At 46.9% G+C, this 14,280-nt stretch overlaps 1 protein-coding gene across 1 annotated transcript; it reads right to left on the reverse strand.

Moving 5' to 3' along the window:
- Positions 1-5,272: 5,272 nt before the first annotated feature.
- Positions 5,273-11,716, reverse strand: LOC115082423 (cell surface glycoprotein CD200 receptor 1-like; the record flags this gene model as incomplete). The annotated part of the gene is made up of 5 exons (XM_029586657.1): positions 5,273-5,362; positions 5,427-6,044; positions 9,267-9,459; positions 10,486-10,585; positions 11,435-11,716. Coding segments are annotated over 4 exons (707 nt in total), but the record flags the coding sequence as incomplete, so codon positions are not given.
- Between the last annotated feature and the right edge of the window lie 2,564 nt (positions 11,717-14,280).

The following is a 14,280-nucleotide window of genomic DNA, read 5'->3' on the forward strand; positions in this document are numbered from 1 at the left end:
TGTGTTTGATCCCTAGACTGGCTACTGAACTCTCTGGCTCTCGACCCCTGGACTGGCTGCGGATTCCTCGGATTCTCGACCCCTGGACTGGCTGCGGATTCTTCTGGCTCTCGACCCCTGGACTGGCTGCGGACTCTTCTGGCTCTTGATCCTTGGACTGGCTGCGGAGTGTGCTGGCTCTTGATCTCTGGACTGACTTCTGTTACCTCTTCAGTTTCCACGACCTGCTGGAGGCGCCAACTTCTGTTTCTCGACCTGCTGGAGGTGCCAGCTTCTGTTTCCACGACCCGCTGGAGGTGCCTACCCCTGTTCTCTCGACCTGCTGGAGGCGCCAGCTATCTGGACTAAATGACCTGCAGGAGGCGCCTGCATCCAGATCTTCTTCAATTACCTCCAGCGACCTTCGTGATTGGCCTTGCCTACCGACGAGAGGACTTCATCCCTCGCCGGACCAAGGGTCCACCTCCAAAGTCAGAACAGTAAGCCAAGGCCATGGACCCGGCCGAGGCCTCCGCCCTAAGAGCAGTTCCTGGTTTGGCTCAGAGGATCATGGAGCAACAGAGTATGTTAGAATCCATGGCTGCCTCAATAGAACGACTCAACGCTCGGCTTGACGCTGTAGTCGCAACATATTCTAGTCCTCCGGCTCCTATTCCTCCGCTAGTACCCACTCCGCCTGTTACTCAAAGTTACCATCCACCTGTTCTTCCTCTACCCATGCCACCCCGATATGGCAGGGATTCTCGTCTATGCTTGGGATTCCTGGATCAGTGCAGCATGCATTTTCGCCTTCAACGAACTCTGTTTCCAGATGATATAACGAAAACCACCTATATTCTCTCATTACTTGAGGGTAAGGCTCTGACCTGGGCCTCTCCGCTCTGGCAGCACTCGGATCCAGTATTACAGGATCTACCATGATTTCTTGAACTGTTCCGAATTGCGTTTGAAGAACCAGGGAAGCAAGCTGCTGCCAGTACGGATCTGCTGCATCTTCGACAAGGAAGACAATCTATTTCAGATTACAACATCGAATTTCGGACACTGGCGATGGAACTTCATTGGGAGGAATCTGTTCTACGATTTATTTATCTAGAAGGTCTATCTGCCAGAATCAAGGACGAGCTAGCCGCTCTTGAACTTCCTTCCTCCTTAAATGCAGTAATTGAAATGGCTACCAGGATCGACCGATGGCTACAAGAAAAGGCCCGGGAAACACTAGGATCACGGAGGCGCCCGGCTACCCCTTACATTCTGCCTTTCACCTCTACTACATCGAGAGAATCCTCAGTTCCCGAGGGACCGGTGGCCGAACCCATGCAATTGGGCCGCGGACCTCTAACACCTGAAGAACATCTGAGACGTCGCAAGGCGGGCCTTTGTCTTTACTGTGGGGGAGCTGGCCATCGTATTGCCACATGCCCTATTCGGCCGGGAAACTCCAAAGCCTAGGGTGCTCAGGGGGAGTCACTCTAGGTCTCGCCTCCCCATCTCCCCCACTCACTTTACAAGTCACTCTGGACATCAGTGGACATGTATTTAACACTTTGGCTTTAATAGACTCTGGCGCGGGGGGAGAATTCATTTTGCAGGAAGTAGTGGATCAACTCCGCATCCCCACTCAACTCTGCTCCACACTGTTGATCATCTCTTCTATCCATGGGGAACCATTACCTGGGAAAATCACACATCACACAGTACCTATAAACTGCCACATTGCACCCGACCATACCGAACAAATCACCTTCTACATCCTCAGCAAAGCCATCCACCCCGTTGTGCTCGGGATTCCCTGGCTTCAACGCCACAATCCACAATTCGACTGGACGTCTTTGAAACTTATTCAATGGGAAACCAGATGCCATGGGACTTGCTTACGGAGATCTACTTCTGATTCTAGCCTCATCTGCACTTCGGTACTACAGAAACTACCCCCACAATATGCACAATTCGCAGACTTTTTTCCAAAGAGGCCGCGGATATTTTACCCCCGCATCGAGAATTCGACTGCGCTATTCGATTGGTTCCAGGATCCACTCCTCCGCGGGGTAGAGTTTATCCTTTATCTGCCATGGAGATATGGGCGATGACTGAATACATCCAGGACAACCTACAGAAGGGGTTTATCTGTCAATCCAACTCTCCTGCAGGGGCTGGTTTCTCTTTTGTTGAAAAGAAAGATGGGACTTTACGTCCTTGTATTGACTTTCATGGTCTTAACGCTATCACCATCAAGGATTGTTATCCCCTGCCTCTTATTGCTGAACTGTTCGATCGTCTGCAAGGAGCTCAAATATTCTCCAAATTGGACCTGCAGAGGGTGTACAATCTAGTTCGGATCCGGGAGGGAGACGAGTGGAAAACAGCATTCAACACCAGAGATGGACACTATGAATATCTAGTCATGCCTTTTGGTTTAACTAATGCCCCTGCTGTTTTTCAACATTTCATTAATGAGATTTTTTGAGACTTATTATATATTTGTGTGATTGTTTATCTCGACGATATTTTGATTTTCTCCAGGGACCAACAGTCGCACCACCAACATGTGACGCAAGTTCTACAACGTCTAAGGGAACATCACTTATATGCCAAACTGGAGAAATGCATCTTTGAAGCAGAATCCTTACCCTTTCTAGGATATATTATTTCAAATCAAGGGTTCGAAATGGATCAGACTAAAGTGAAGTGTATAAAAGAATGGCCCCGACCCAATGGGCTACGAGCTCTCCAACGTTTTTTGGGTTTCGCTAATTATTATCGTCAATTCATCAAGAATTTTTCTAAACTGACTGCACTGTTAACTGCACTTACACGTAAGGGGGCCAACATCAAAACCTGGTCAGTAGCAGCGATGGAAGCATTCCAAACTCTCAAGGACGCTTTTCTGCGGCAACCCTGTCTCCGTCATCCAGATCCAAGATGTCCATTCACGGTGGAGGTAGACGCTTCCACGGAGGGGGTTGGAGCAGTTTTGAGTCAGAATGATGCTGGTGGGAAATTCCATCCCTGTTCCTATTTTTCAAAGAAATTTTCACCTGTGGAACGCAATTATTCCATCGGCGATAAAGAACTGTTAGCCGTCAAACTTGCATTTGAAGAATGGCGGCAGTGGCTAGAGGGAGCTCAACATCGGATAACAGTCTTTACGGACCATAAAAATCTGACATATTTACAACAAGCCCACCGCCTGAATCCGCGACAAGCTGGGCGTTATTTTTTACACATTTTGACTTTGAATTAAAATATCGACCAGCCAGTAAGAATATTAAGGCCGACGCATTGTCACGATCATTTATCTCCGAAGACATAGAAGAACCCTTACAGTACATCATTGACCCTGCCCGTGTCATTCTTTCAGCAACTTTCATGGTTCCCGTTGGTAAGACCGTGGTACCCAAGAGGCTCCATAATAAAGTTCTAAAGTGGGGACATGACTCTCAGTTGGCAGGGCATCCGGGACGCAGACGTACTCAGGATCTGCTTCAACAACACTATTGGTGGCCAGGGATGCGTAAAGACATTCAAGCGTATGCTGACTCCTGCCCTGTTTGTGCGCAGCACAATAATCCTCCTGGGAAACCTTGGGAGCAGTTGCAACCACTTCCTACACCCACAAGACCATGGACACACATCTCCACTGATTTTATTGTAGACCTCCCAGTTTCTGCATGACATACAGTAATATGGGTGGTAGTTGATAGATTTTCTAAAATGGCTCACTTTACACCATTGCCCGCCCTTCCCTCCGCTCCACAATTGGCACAGCTCTTCATGGCACATATTTTTCGTCTCCACGGAATACCCCAGCACATCACGTCCGACTGTGGGTCTCAATTTATGGCTCGATATTGGTGAGGTCTCTGTACCAAGTTTCAGATTGCACTGGACTTCACCACGGCTTTCCATCCCCAGGCCAATGGGCAGGCAGAGAGAACGAATCAAGCTCTGAAACAATTCCTGCGCTCTTACGTCAACTCCCGACAGGACGACTGGGCGGTTTTGCTGCCTTGGGCAGAATTTTCCCACAATTTCCATTCCTGTACTTCCACTGGATCCTCTCCATTTCAAATTGTCTTCGGTCATCAACCGGCCCCACCAGTACCGCTACCTCTGCCTGTCTCCTCTCCGGCAGCCCAGCTCACCGCCATCCACTTCCAAAAACTTTGGACACGTACGCAACAAATGTTACTGAAAGCGGCTCGGACCGCTAAGAAATTTGCTGACCGACATCGGAGACCCACACCATGTTTTCACCCTGAAGATAAGGTCTGGCTCAGTACCAGATATATTCGTCTACGGGTTCCCTCGATGCGTCTAGCTCCCCGGTACATTGGTCCCTTCCCGGTAATCAAGCAATTGGGGCCCGTGACTTATCGATTACGCCTTCTGGCTACTCTACGCATTCACAACTCATTTCATGTTTCTCTTTTGAAGCCATTGATCCTCAACTGGTCCTCTCGGAAGGTTCCTGTTTCTTCTTCAGTAAGGGCGGAAGACGACACTTATCAAGTTCGGGAGGTTCTTGATATTCGCAAGCGTGGTCGTAAGTGGGAGTATCTTCTGGCCTGGGAGGGATTTGGTCTAGAAGAGAATTCATGGGAGCCTGCTACGAACATCTTGGACAAGGATCTCCTAAAAAAATTTTCACATCAATCATCCTGGGAAGCCCAAGACTTCTAGGGGGAGGCCTAAAGGAGGGGGTACTGTTATGACTATTGGCCACAGCAAGCCGCGACCAGGGCCGGTCACTTACCCCAGCAACCGGACTGACCGCCGATGCTGAGGCCGGCGTCGGTGGTTCCTTCAGCAGCAGCAGCTGCTACTGCTTCAAGATGGCCGCGGCGTCCTTCCCCGCGCGGCTATGCTCCGCTCCCTGAGGTCCTCTAGGGCCGCACGGGCGGCTATGGCCTCGGTTTAAAGGAACACCTACAGGAAGTAGGTTGGTTCCTTCCTGCTACCTCCAACCTTCAGGGGACTATTTAAGGCAAGGTCTGAGCCCTCAGACCTTGCCTTGGCTTCTTGGCTCCAGTGTTAGTTCCTGATCTTGGTTCCTGGTTGCTTCCTCTGTGTTTGATCCCTGGACTGGCTGCTGAACTCTCTGGCTCTCGACCCCTGGACTGGCTGCGGATTCCTCTGATTCTCGACCCCTGGACTGGCTGCAGATTCTTCTGGCTCTCGACCCCTGGACTGGCTGCGGATTCTTCTGGCTCTCGACCCCTGGACTGGCTGCGGACTCTTCTGGCGCTCGACCCCTGGACTGGCTGCGGGGTATTCTGGATCTTGATCCTTGGACTGGCTGCGGAGTGTGCTGGCTCTTGATCTCTGGACTGACTTCTGTTACCTCTTCAGGTTTCTTGACCTGCTGGAGGCGCCAGCTTCTGTTTCCACGACCCGCTGGAGGTGCCTACCCCTGTTCTCTCGACCTGCTGGAGGCGCCAGCTTCTGTTTCCACGACCCGCTGGAGGTGCCTACCCCTGTTCTCTCGACCTGCTGGAGGCGCCAGCTATCTGGACTAAACGACCTGCAGGAGGCGCCTGCATCCAGATCTTCTTCAATTACCTCCAGTGATCTTCGTGATTGGCCTCGCCTACCGACGAGAGGACCAAGGGTCCACCTCCCAAGTCAGAACAATATATGCTCATTTTTAATTGCGTAATGTTTGGAAAATTCACCTTTAAAAAGTTTCTCTTCAATAATTTTGCAAACATCGAATTGTTCCCTGCATTTAAACTTATCATATTCCATCCACTATAAATTTCCTTCCCTCTTTTCATCTTTTTTGTTGTTTCAAGTAATAATCTTATATTCTATATGCCTGTTTTTTCCAATTCATTCTTCTGAAGTTTCGACTTCTCTAGGTACCCTGCACGTTCTGCATTTCTCCTTCTTCCTGCTAAATCTTGTTAAAATCATCCTGAAGTGATTTTTTCAGTCTCATGCATGTCCTCATTTTCAAAAATGCACCTAGACACCTTCTTTTTGCCATCCTCTGGTTTCTGGTCTATTTTCCTCTGCTTCACCTTGGTTCCTGGGGTTCCCACCTGTAAATGTAAAACATCAAACAGATCAATGCAGGTACTGGAAGAGAAGGTTTCTGGAGATTAAGCAGTCTTCAGAATACTGATTTTTCCTGCTTTAGTCCCACTGCCTGACTTTTTATATACCCTCTTAGAAGGCAGAGATCTTTTGCTCACTCAAAACCTGCTAAAAACCCACCTTTTTGAGGCAGCTTCTAAATCGTAGATGTGATTCTTCCTGAGCATGACTTTGTTTTTAACCAGTTTCTACAATAATCAATTACCTGAACCTCATGCAAAGTTCCCAGAGCCTCTTTATTTGTTTGGTCTGTGTGTCTTGGCTAGATTGTGAACTCCATGGAGCAGGCACCCTGTGTGTGCCTTGGAGCATTAAATAAATAAATAAATAAATAAATAATAAAGTTGAGCAGAGAGAGATATAGTGAGAGAGCATTTGCCCAGTTCGACTGGCCTGCCTGCAGCGAGAACAAGACGGGAGAATGCATGCCCACATACAAAGAAATCTCGTTTCACAAGGGGTTGCTTCGTCACAGGAAGGCCTGAAATGGAACACCAGCAGAACCATCAGCAGAAAGTGGAAGGACTGAATGCAGAATACATTTAACAAGAGCTGAATGAAATATTCAATCAGGAGCTGTTTTTGCCATTTGTTTTTAGACTCAGGGGAGGATTACAACAATGTAATTGTTGATTCAGACAACAACCAACAAGGCCTGAACTACACAGTTTGGATAAACAAATAAGCGTGGGGGTAGCTTGCTTATCACGGCGGTTACTACCCTAAATCAATTAAGCCTGATACATCACTTTGAATGCATATACAGCATTGCTCTCTGTTTCAATGGCAGGGAGAAATGTGGAAAAGAGGATGTACATTCAGACAATATCCAACAAGGCATTGATCTGTGCAGTCTAGGTAAACAAGCATCGGGGTAACTTGCTTGATGCGGCGATTACTACCCTTAACCATTAAGCCTTATGATTTATCTTTTGTTACGATTTCTCCTGTAGCTGTGCCACAGGAGGCCTCTCACCTTTTTCTGGAGGCCGCTCCGAAGCCAGGGCCTCGCTTGAGCAATTGTCCGGATCCTGCTCCACGGCCTGAGAGGCCTTCGGCGTTGTTCGGGGCCTACTCGAGGCCTGCTCTACTGCACCTGGACGTTCTGGTTTGGGCCATGCCCTTCTCCCTAGGGGCAACCCCGCGGCTCCTCTCCACTCTTATAGACCCAGCGAGGGGCGGCCCATCTGGACTCCTCCCAGGGAGTTGCCTGTATAAAAGCTCTTCTCCAGCACTCATGCCTTGCATCGGAATTACTTCGTCCCTGGAAGTTCCGGTCTTCCAGCACTCCGTCAGGCCTCTGTGCATCATTGGAGCTCCATGTCTCGTCTGCTTCCTGTGTTCCATGTCTTCATTTCCTGAGGTCCCTTGCCCAGGCTTCCTGATGTTTCACTTCCCGATGTCTCGCTTCCTAATGTTCCAGGATTCCTGATGTTCTTCTCCTGTGCCTTAAAGTTCTCCTGACCTACCAGCTCCTATGGTTCTCTGGATGACACTCGCTCCGTCATTGGAGTCTCCTCACAGCTGGATCCATTTCCTGTGTTTCCGAGTTCTCCTCACCTGCCAGCTCCTATGGTTCTCTGGATGACACTCACTCCGTCATCAGAGTCTCCTCGCAGCTGGATCCATTTCCTGTGTTCTCGAGTCCTCCTGACCTGCCAGTTCCTGTGGTTCTCCGGATGACACCGGCTTTGTCATTGGAGTCTCGCCTTGGCTGGTTTCCTTCCTGCGCTTGTCCCGCTCTCCGCGTGGTCCGTGACCAGCCTCTTCAGGTTGTGTAGGGCGCGCAGAAGAACAGGGTGGTCCATGACCAGTCCCGCGGGTGGACTGTGTAGGGTGTCCTGAGAGACAGTGCTAATGACTACCTTCCCAACTTCTCGTCTCGTCTAGAGTCTTCCAAGTTCCTCGTCTCGTCGACAGTCTTCCAAGATCCTCATCCACTTCCGGTGTCTTCACATCCTGAGTCTTCTGTGACAGCAGGCCTCCGTCTGCCCTCATCCTCAGTCCGGCCTGCTGCTTCATGCCGATACCAAGCAGCAGGTCCGAAAGGGCTGGGAACGGTCGGAGGACTGTTCATATACGAACATCACATTGTTGGCTCCGGAAGCATACAGGTCAGACCTTGTCTTCGCCCATGCTGGGACACACCGCCAACCCTCGGTTCGGTCCTGCATTCGTCTGGGATCGGGCCGAGGCCCAAAGGCACACTAAAACCCCCTCATTTGCCATGCGAAAATCGCTAAAATGCACCCCCTTTGTGCGTGCCGCCCCCGATTTTCTAACAGACTCGCACATGTTATAAAATCGCGCATCCCCCGATGCGCACATGGATGTGCGATTTTATAACATGTGGAGTCTGTTACAAAATCGGGGGCGGCGCGCACAAAGGGGGTGCATTTTAGCGATTTTCGCATGGCAACGCAGCGGGGCCTTCCCCATTTCCCTCCCAGTCCGCTCCAATTTAGGAGCAGACTGAGAAGGAACTTTCCTACCCTCCCTTCCCCCCTCCTCCCCACCCTCTAAAAACAAATTTCAAATTTTTGTTACCTTTTATTTTATTTTGTTTATTTTGTTACCTTTGTTACCTCTCACTAATATATTATCTCTTAGGAGCAAAGATTTTTATACTTATATGACATTGGGTCCTGGGGAGAGAAAGTAACCTATAAGAAACTCGTTATTAAAGATTTTTTCACTCAGCACTGCCTGACAGATTATGAACCCAAGACAGAAGATGGGGAGAAGGATTTACTGTTGCTATTAGGTTTAATAATTTGGGTTGTGGATGGGATATTATATTTTTGGATGGTTGTTTTGGCATAGTGCTTAAGAAGGATATCTATGACTATTATTTGTCTGTAAATGTGGCTATATATGACCTGTCAGTGTGTTTCTGAATAGTTTTATTGTTCCTTGCTTTGAAACTGATAGCATAAATGTAAGCTACCAAGCAAAGTGAAATAAATAACTAAAATAATTGTCTTTTGCTTTTCTTGACAGTATGAAAAGAAAGAGTTATTTTCCTGGCCAGCTAGCATCTGTTGGCTTTCTTTCCATGTACGGTAGGCTATGGATAAAATCATGCTAGTGATACAGTGTAAATTCCCAACACTGGGAGAATAAAATGTTTGTTTAGTCCCATTAATAAGGCCCACTGTGATTCTTACATGTGTTTTCTCCGTCTGGGGATTGGTTTTGCAAGGTGTTTTCTGGGATGCTTCACCCAGGGTCTGGTACCGCAGTTCTCTCTCATCTGGTCTGCTGGGGCCATCTTCAACCAAAATGTTGGGGGCATCCCCTTGTTGGGTTTTGATCGGTATTTTTAACTCTGGAATGCTAGGTACACTTGGAATCTCTGACCTGTAAGTCAAAACACATACTGTTCAATATCTCTTCCAACACAACTAGGTTGAGCAACCAAAATATCTTATAAAAGGAGATAATACAAATTCAGTGGTGAATTTTTAGTTAAAGAACAGCAAAGTTCACTGTCTCAGCAAAGTAAGCTGCTGTATAGACTACATCTAGCACTTCTTTTAATCATTTTCCAATGTGATGATATAATTGTTTCAACAGCATAAGACTTTGAATTGAATTTTCAAGCCATTGGATTGGTCCCTGGTTTCCCATTCGAGTAATGTAAAATGGAGTGTTGCATTTAGGATACACTTAAATGCTGTGAGAATGTGTCCATCATGTTATTTATTTATTTATTTATAAAATTTATACTTGTTTGATCCACTGTTCTTGGTGGTTTCTAGTAAACAAAAAATGATTTTGAAATAAGGATAGACCTTGGTAGAATGGTGTTCTTGTTATTTTTTATTACAGTTCATGAGAAGCCCCTGAAATAGACATCATACCAAACATTGTGCCTGAACCAATCAGACTGCATTTCATATGAGGTCATTGCTGACAATTTCTAAACATGGCTGTATCAGAAATTTGAGGCAAATTAGTTAAACCAAACAGTGTGGATAAATGTAGAAGCATGGTGGACAAAAAAACCCAAAACATACGGCCCTATCATTCCTTCAAAGATTCCCTGTGCTTGTTTGATGCTTTCTTGAAAATAACACTATAAAAGTTTCTGAGCCATTCTTGACTCTCAGCTCCAGCATTCCAGACATTATAACTGGATGGAGACTCAACAGGAGCATGGGCACAGTTCTCAGGTATTTGGGGTAAGGCTATGGGACAGGGGAGATGCACTCTGTCCATACACAAAGAACTATATATAATGCCAGGGGCAAAGCTAGTAACCTAATATTTTTTAGGAAGAATTTTGACTGATTTTCTAAAAGTGAAGACTATGTTATATATAATGGAAATTTCCGAGATGCCCTTATAAAATGTATATTTCCCAACAAATGAAAAGGCTCTCACTTTCTAAGTTTCCTTGTCCAAATCCACACAAAGATGCACACTATCAGGACAGGCATGCTGATTATTCCCCAATGATGATGTCTTATTTCTCCATCAATGGCTGAAAACACAAAGCAACAGAGAATATGAAACAATCCAACCAGACGTAGAATTTAAATTTCAGGTTTACAACCCACTCCACACCACATGTTCTCCGCCACCTTTGCCCTGGTCCTCTCCCTGATGGAGGAAGGCCTCCTCTGAGATGACCCATTAAGGGCAGCTCCTGGGCCAGCAAGGGTCACTCCTCGAGCTGCATTCTGTTGCCATTGCTCATGAGTGGTAGACTCATCATCTCCATGATGTGCCAAACACCCATACCTACATCCTGTGTAATTATTCTGCCTTGTGCAGCTCTCCTCTGCCTCTCTCATCTGGGATCCCTGCTTCGCCCTTCCTGAGAATAGAGACGTATGTCCCAGATTCTCCTCTTCAGAACAGAAAACAATGGAAGGAAGCTTCTTCTACTGGGGGCTTCTTCTACCCAGATTTACCTATTTTCTGTAAAAAATTAATATTTATGTGCTTCATGAATTACAAAACTGAGCTAACAAAAACAGCTGGCTCAGCACATGCTCCCATCTTTGAGAGTATGCTGAGCATTCAGTTTTTGCTAACATGCCACATCCCCATCTACATAATAATGACACATCAGAACTTCCTGTGTGATTGAAAACCATTCAGCATTGTGCCTCATAGGCAAGCTACTGTTTTTTTTGAAAATTGATTAAGTGCCTAAATGCCTTTCAAAATTGCTCTCCCCATGATCAAGGATTCCCAGCCAAAAAACTGGGTGCCAGCAGTTAAATGGTTCATGGCCCATTTCCTCTTCCCCCCAGTTGGAGCGCTTTGCCTAATCTGCTATTCCTCAGAGGTGAAAGGTTGCATTCAAAAACTGGAAGGGACTCACCTCTACCCTCCGGATACTGGAAGACTAGAAGTTCCTTGCTCTGCACTGGGTGAATGATAACACAACTCAGAGATTGCAGAGATTCTGCAGAGAAGTTGCATGTGCTCGTCACAGTGACTGTTCCATCAGCATTCTGAGTTCTCGACTCCTGGGGTGGACCAATCAGGGCTGTCTCAGGCTTCCAGTTGATTTCTGGAGTAGGCTTCCCTGTAGCTGTGCAGTTGGCTAGAATAAATCCATCAGTGCTCTGGTCTGAATGCAGGGCACTTACTTCAGCCAAGGCTGGGAAGGATAGGGGAGAAAAGTGCAGATAAATGAAAAACAGCATTTACAATAAAAGACATTTCATTGTAATCAGAGCTATGTAACTCTAGAGCGTTGTCCACTTACATTGTCCAAAATGTCATAACCTACTTCAAAGTACACCTTCACAAAAATTACTTTTTGAAAGTAATCCTTCTCCGTTTCAGATAATGCCGCTCCAATATGCTCCCAAAGTCAGACGCGCATAGTGGCGGCAAAGCATCAAAACAACCCTTGTCTGCAGACTGTTCTGAACTGTTTGCACACATTTCCTCCCTAGTGGATTCACTCTTGAGTGTGTTCCATCCTCCATTTATTTGTTGGTTTATAAATACTAGAGTGACATATTGGTCCCTATAAAGTCTCTCTCTCTTTCTTTCTTTCTCTCCCCCCCTCCCCCCATATAGGGTGGTATAATCAACAATATAGACTTTTCAGCCATGGCTCCCCACTAGAAGTAGAAATCAAGTCATCGGGGTCTTATTAGACCCATCCTGGGGCACCAATCGAGGCTGCCCCCCCAAAACAATAAAATAAATTCTTATAAATGCGTGTGACTACGAGCCCCCATCTCAGCCAACTCCTTATTCCTCCAAACCCAAATAGTGACCCACGTCCGTCCCCCCCCACCCCAGACTCTCCCGATACCCCAGTACCTTAAAATCTGCATTGGTGTTAGGTTCAGGGCCTGGGGTGTCCCCTAACCCCAATTAGCGCCAACATGACCTTGCTCCTATCACATGTCTGGGGACTGGGCCATGGCCATTTGGCTTTGTTCCAGGTCCTTGCCCCCATCACATGACAGGGTTAGGATGCAACTTTCTATTCATTTACCTAAATTTAGATGCCTAAATTAGGTGCCTAGTTCTGAAAATCAGTGCTAAGCTCCTGTTTCCCCACCCTTACTCTGTCCCTGTAGCCATCCACTTTTTAGGATCCTAATGAAATTAGTTTCCTAAATTTAAAACTTAGTCCTAGTAAATTTTCAAAAAGGCCAATTTAGAAGCCAAACTCCAAAGATTAGGAGCCTAAACTCTTCAAAAATTGGGACCATAGTAAATAATGGCAGATAAAGACCAGAAAGTCCATCCAGTCTTCCCAGCTGTTATGATTTTTCCTGTTTCACAATCTTATCCTACCTTCTTAATGCCTCCCCACCAGTAGAGACCCTCAGTAAGCCTCTCTACTAGCCTTGTCATGATCCTTCTCACTGTAGCTTTCATCACCACTTGTTTGAGTCCCTTGAAAGGCATCCACAATCTTTCTACTTCTTACAGATTCTGCAGAAAGGTTATTCCAATCCACATCTGTCAGATTAAAATCTCCATTGAGCTGCACTTCACCTTCCCGACTCACCTTTTGGCAGGGCCGACACATCCTATTAGGCAAGCTAGGTGGTTGGCTCGGGCATCGACCCTTAGGGGGCACCAAAGAGCAGCCAAGTGGGGCCACAAGTGGAGCCTATCCCGCTCACGGCAGAGGAGTAGAGATTCAGTGGGCTACAAGCACTGCCCATCCTGTTCGTGGCCCAAAAGAAGCAGACAACTCAGCGGGCGCGAATGAGGTAAGAAGCCGAGGCCTGAGGACTGGGGGTGGGGGTGGGGTGGGAGTGCTAGGCAGAAGGCTTGCCTAGGGCGCCTAACATCCTTGCACCGGCCCTGCCTTTTGGATGTTTTTGGCCAGATCTCTGTCCAGTTCCTCTGAGTGGCAAGTAAAACCACACCAATGTAAATGGAAGTGCCATTACTTCCATTTTTAAAAAAAATATTTATCTTATTAGACAGAGTGTAATGGTAAATGAAACCTACTCTGAAGAGAGAACCATGTTAAGTGGCGTGCCACAGGGATCAGTGTTGGGACAGATTCTGTTCAATAACTTCATGACCGACATTGCAGAACGGTAGAAGGTAAGGTTTGTCTATTTGTGGATGATACTAAGATCTGCAATAGAGTGGACACGCCTGAAGGAATCGAGAGAATGAAAAGTGATTTAAGAAAGCTGGAAGAGTGGTTGAAGATTTGGCAGCTGGGATTCAGTGCCCAGAAGTGCAGAGTCCTGCATCTGGGATGTGGTAATCCAAAAGAGATGTATATGATTGGGGGGGAGGGGGGGGGGGAGAGAGACTGACGTGCATGGACTAAGAGAAGGATTCTGGCAGACAGAAATAGGTCTGGCAATCTGAAGGTGGTGAAACAATGTGACAAGGCAATAGCTAAACCAGAAGAATGCTGGGCTGAATTGAGAGAGGAATAACCAGTAAAAAAAAGGGAGGCGATAATGCCCTTGTACAGATCCTTGGTGAGGCCTCACCTACAGTACTATGTTCAGTTCTGGAGACCGTATCTCAAAAAGGATACAGGATGGAGGCGTCCAGAGAAAGGTGACCAAAATGATGTGGGGTCAGCATCGGAAGACTTACGAGGAGAAGCTGAAGGATATGAATATGTACACCCTGGAGGAGAGGAGGTGCAGGGAGATATGATACAGACTTTCAGACACCTAAAGGTTTTTAATGATGCATGAACCTTTTCCATTGGAAAGA

This window comes from Rhinatrema bivittatum, unplaced genomic scaffold (genome assembly GCF_901001135.1).
Source record: "Rhinatrema bivittatum unplaced genomic scaffold, aRhiBiv1.1, whole genome shotgun sequence".
NCBI classification, from domain to species: Eukaryota; Metazoa; Chordata; class Amphibia; order Gymnophiona; family Rhinatrematidae; genus Rhinatrema; species Rhinatrema bivittatum.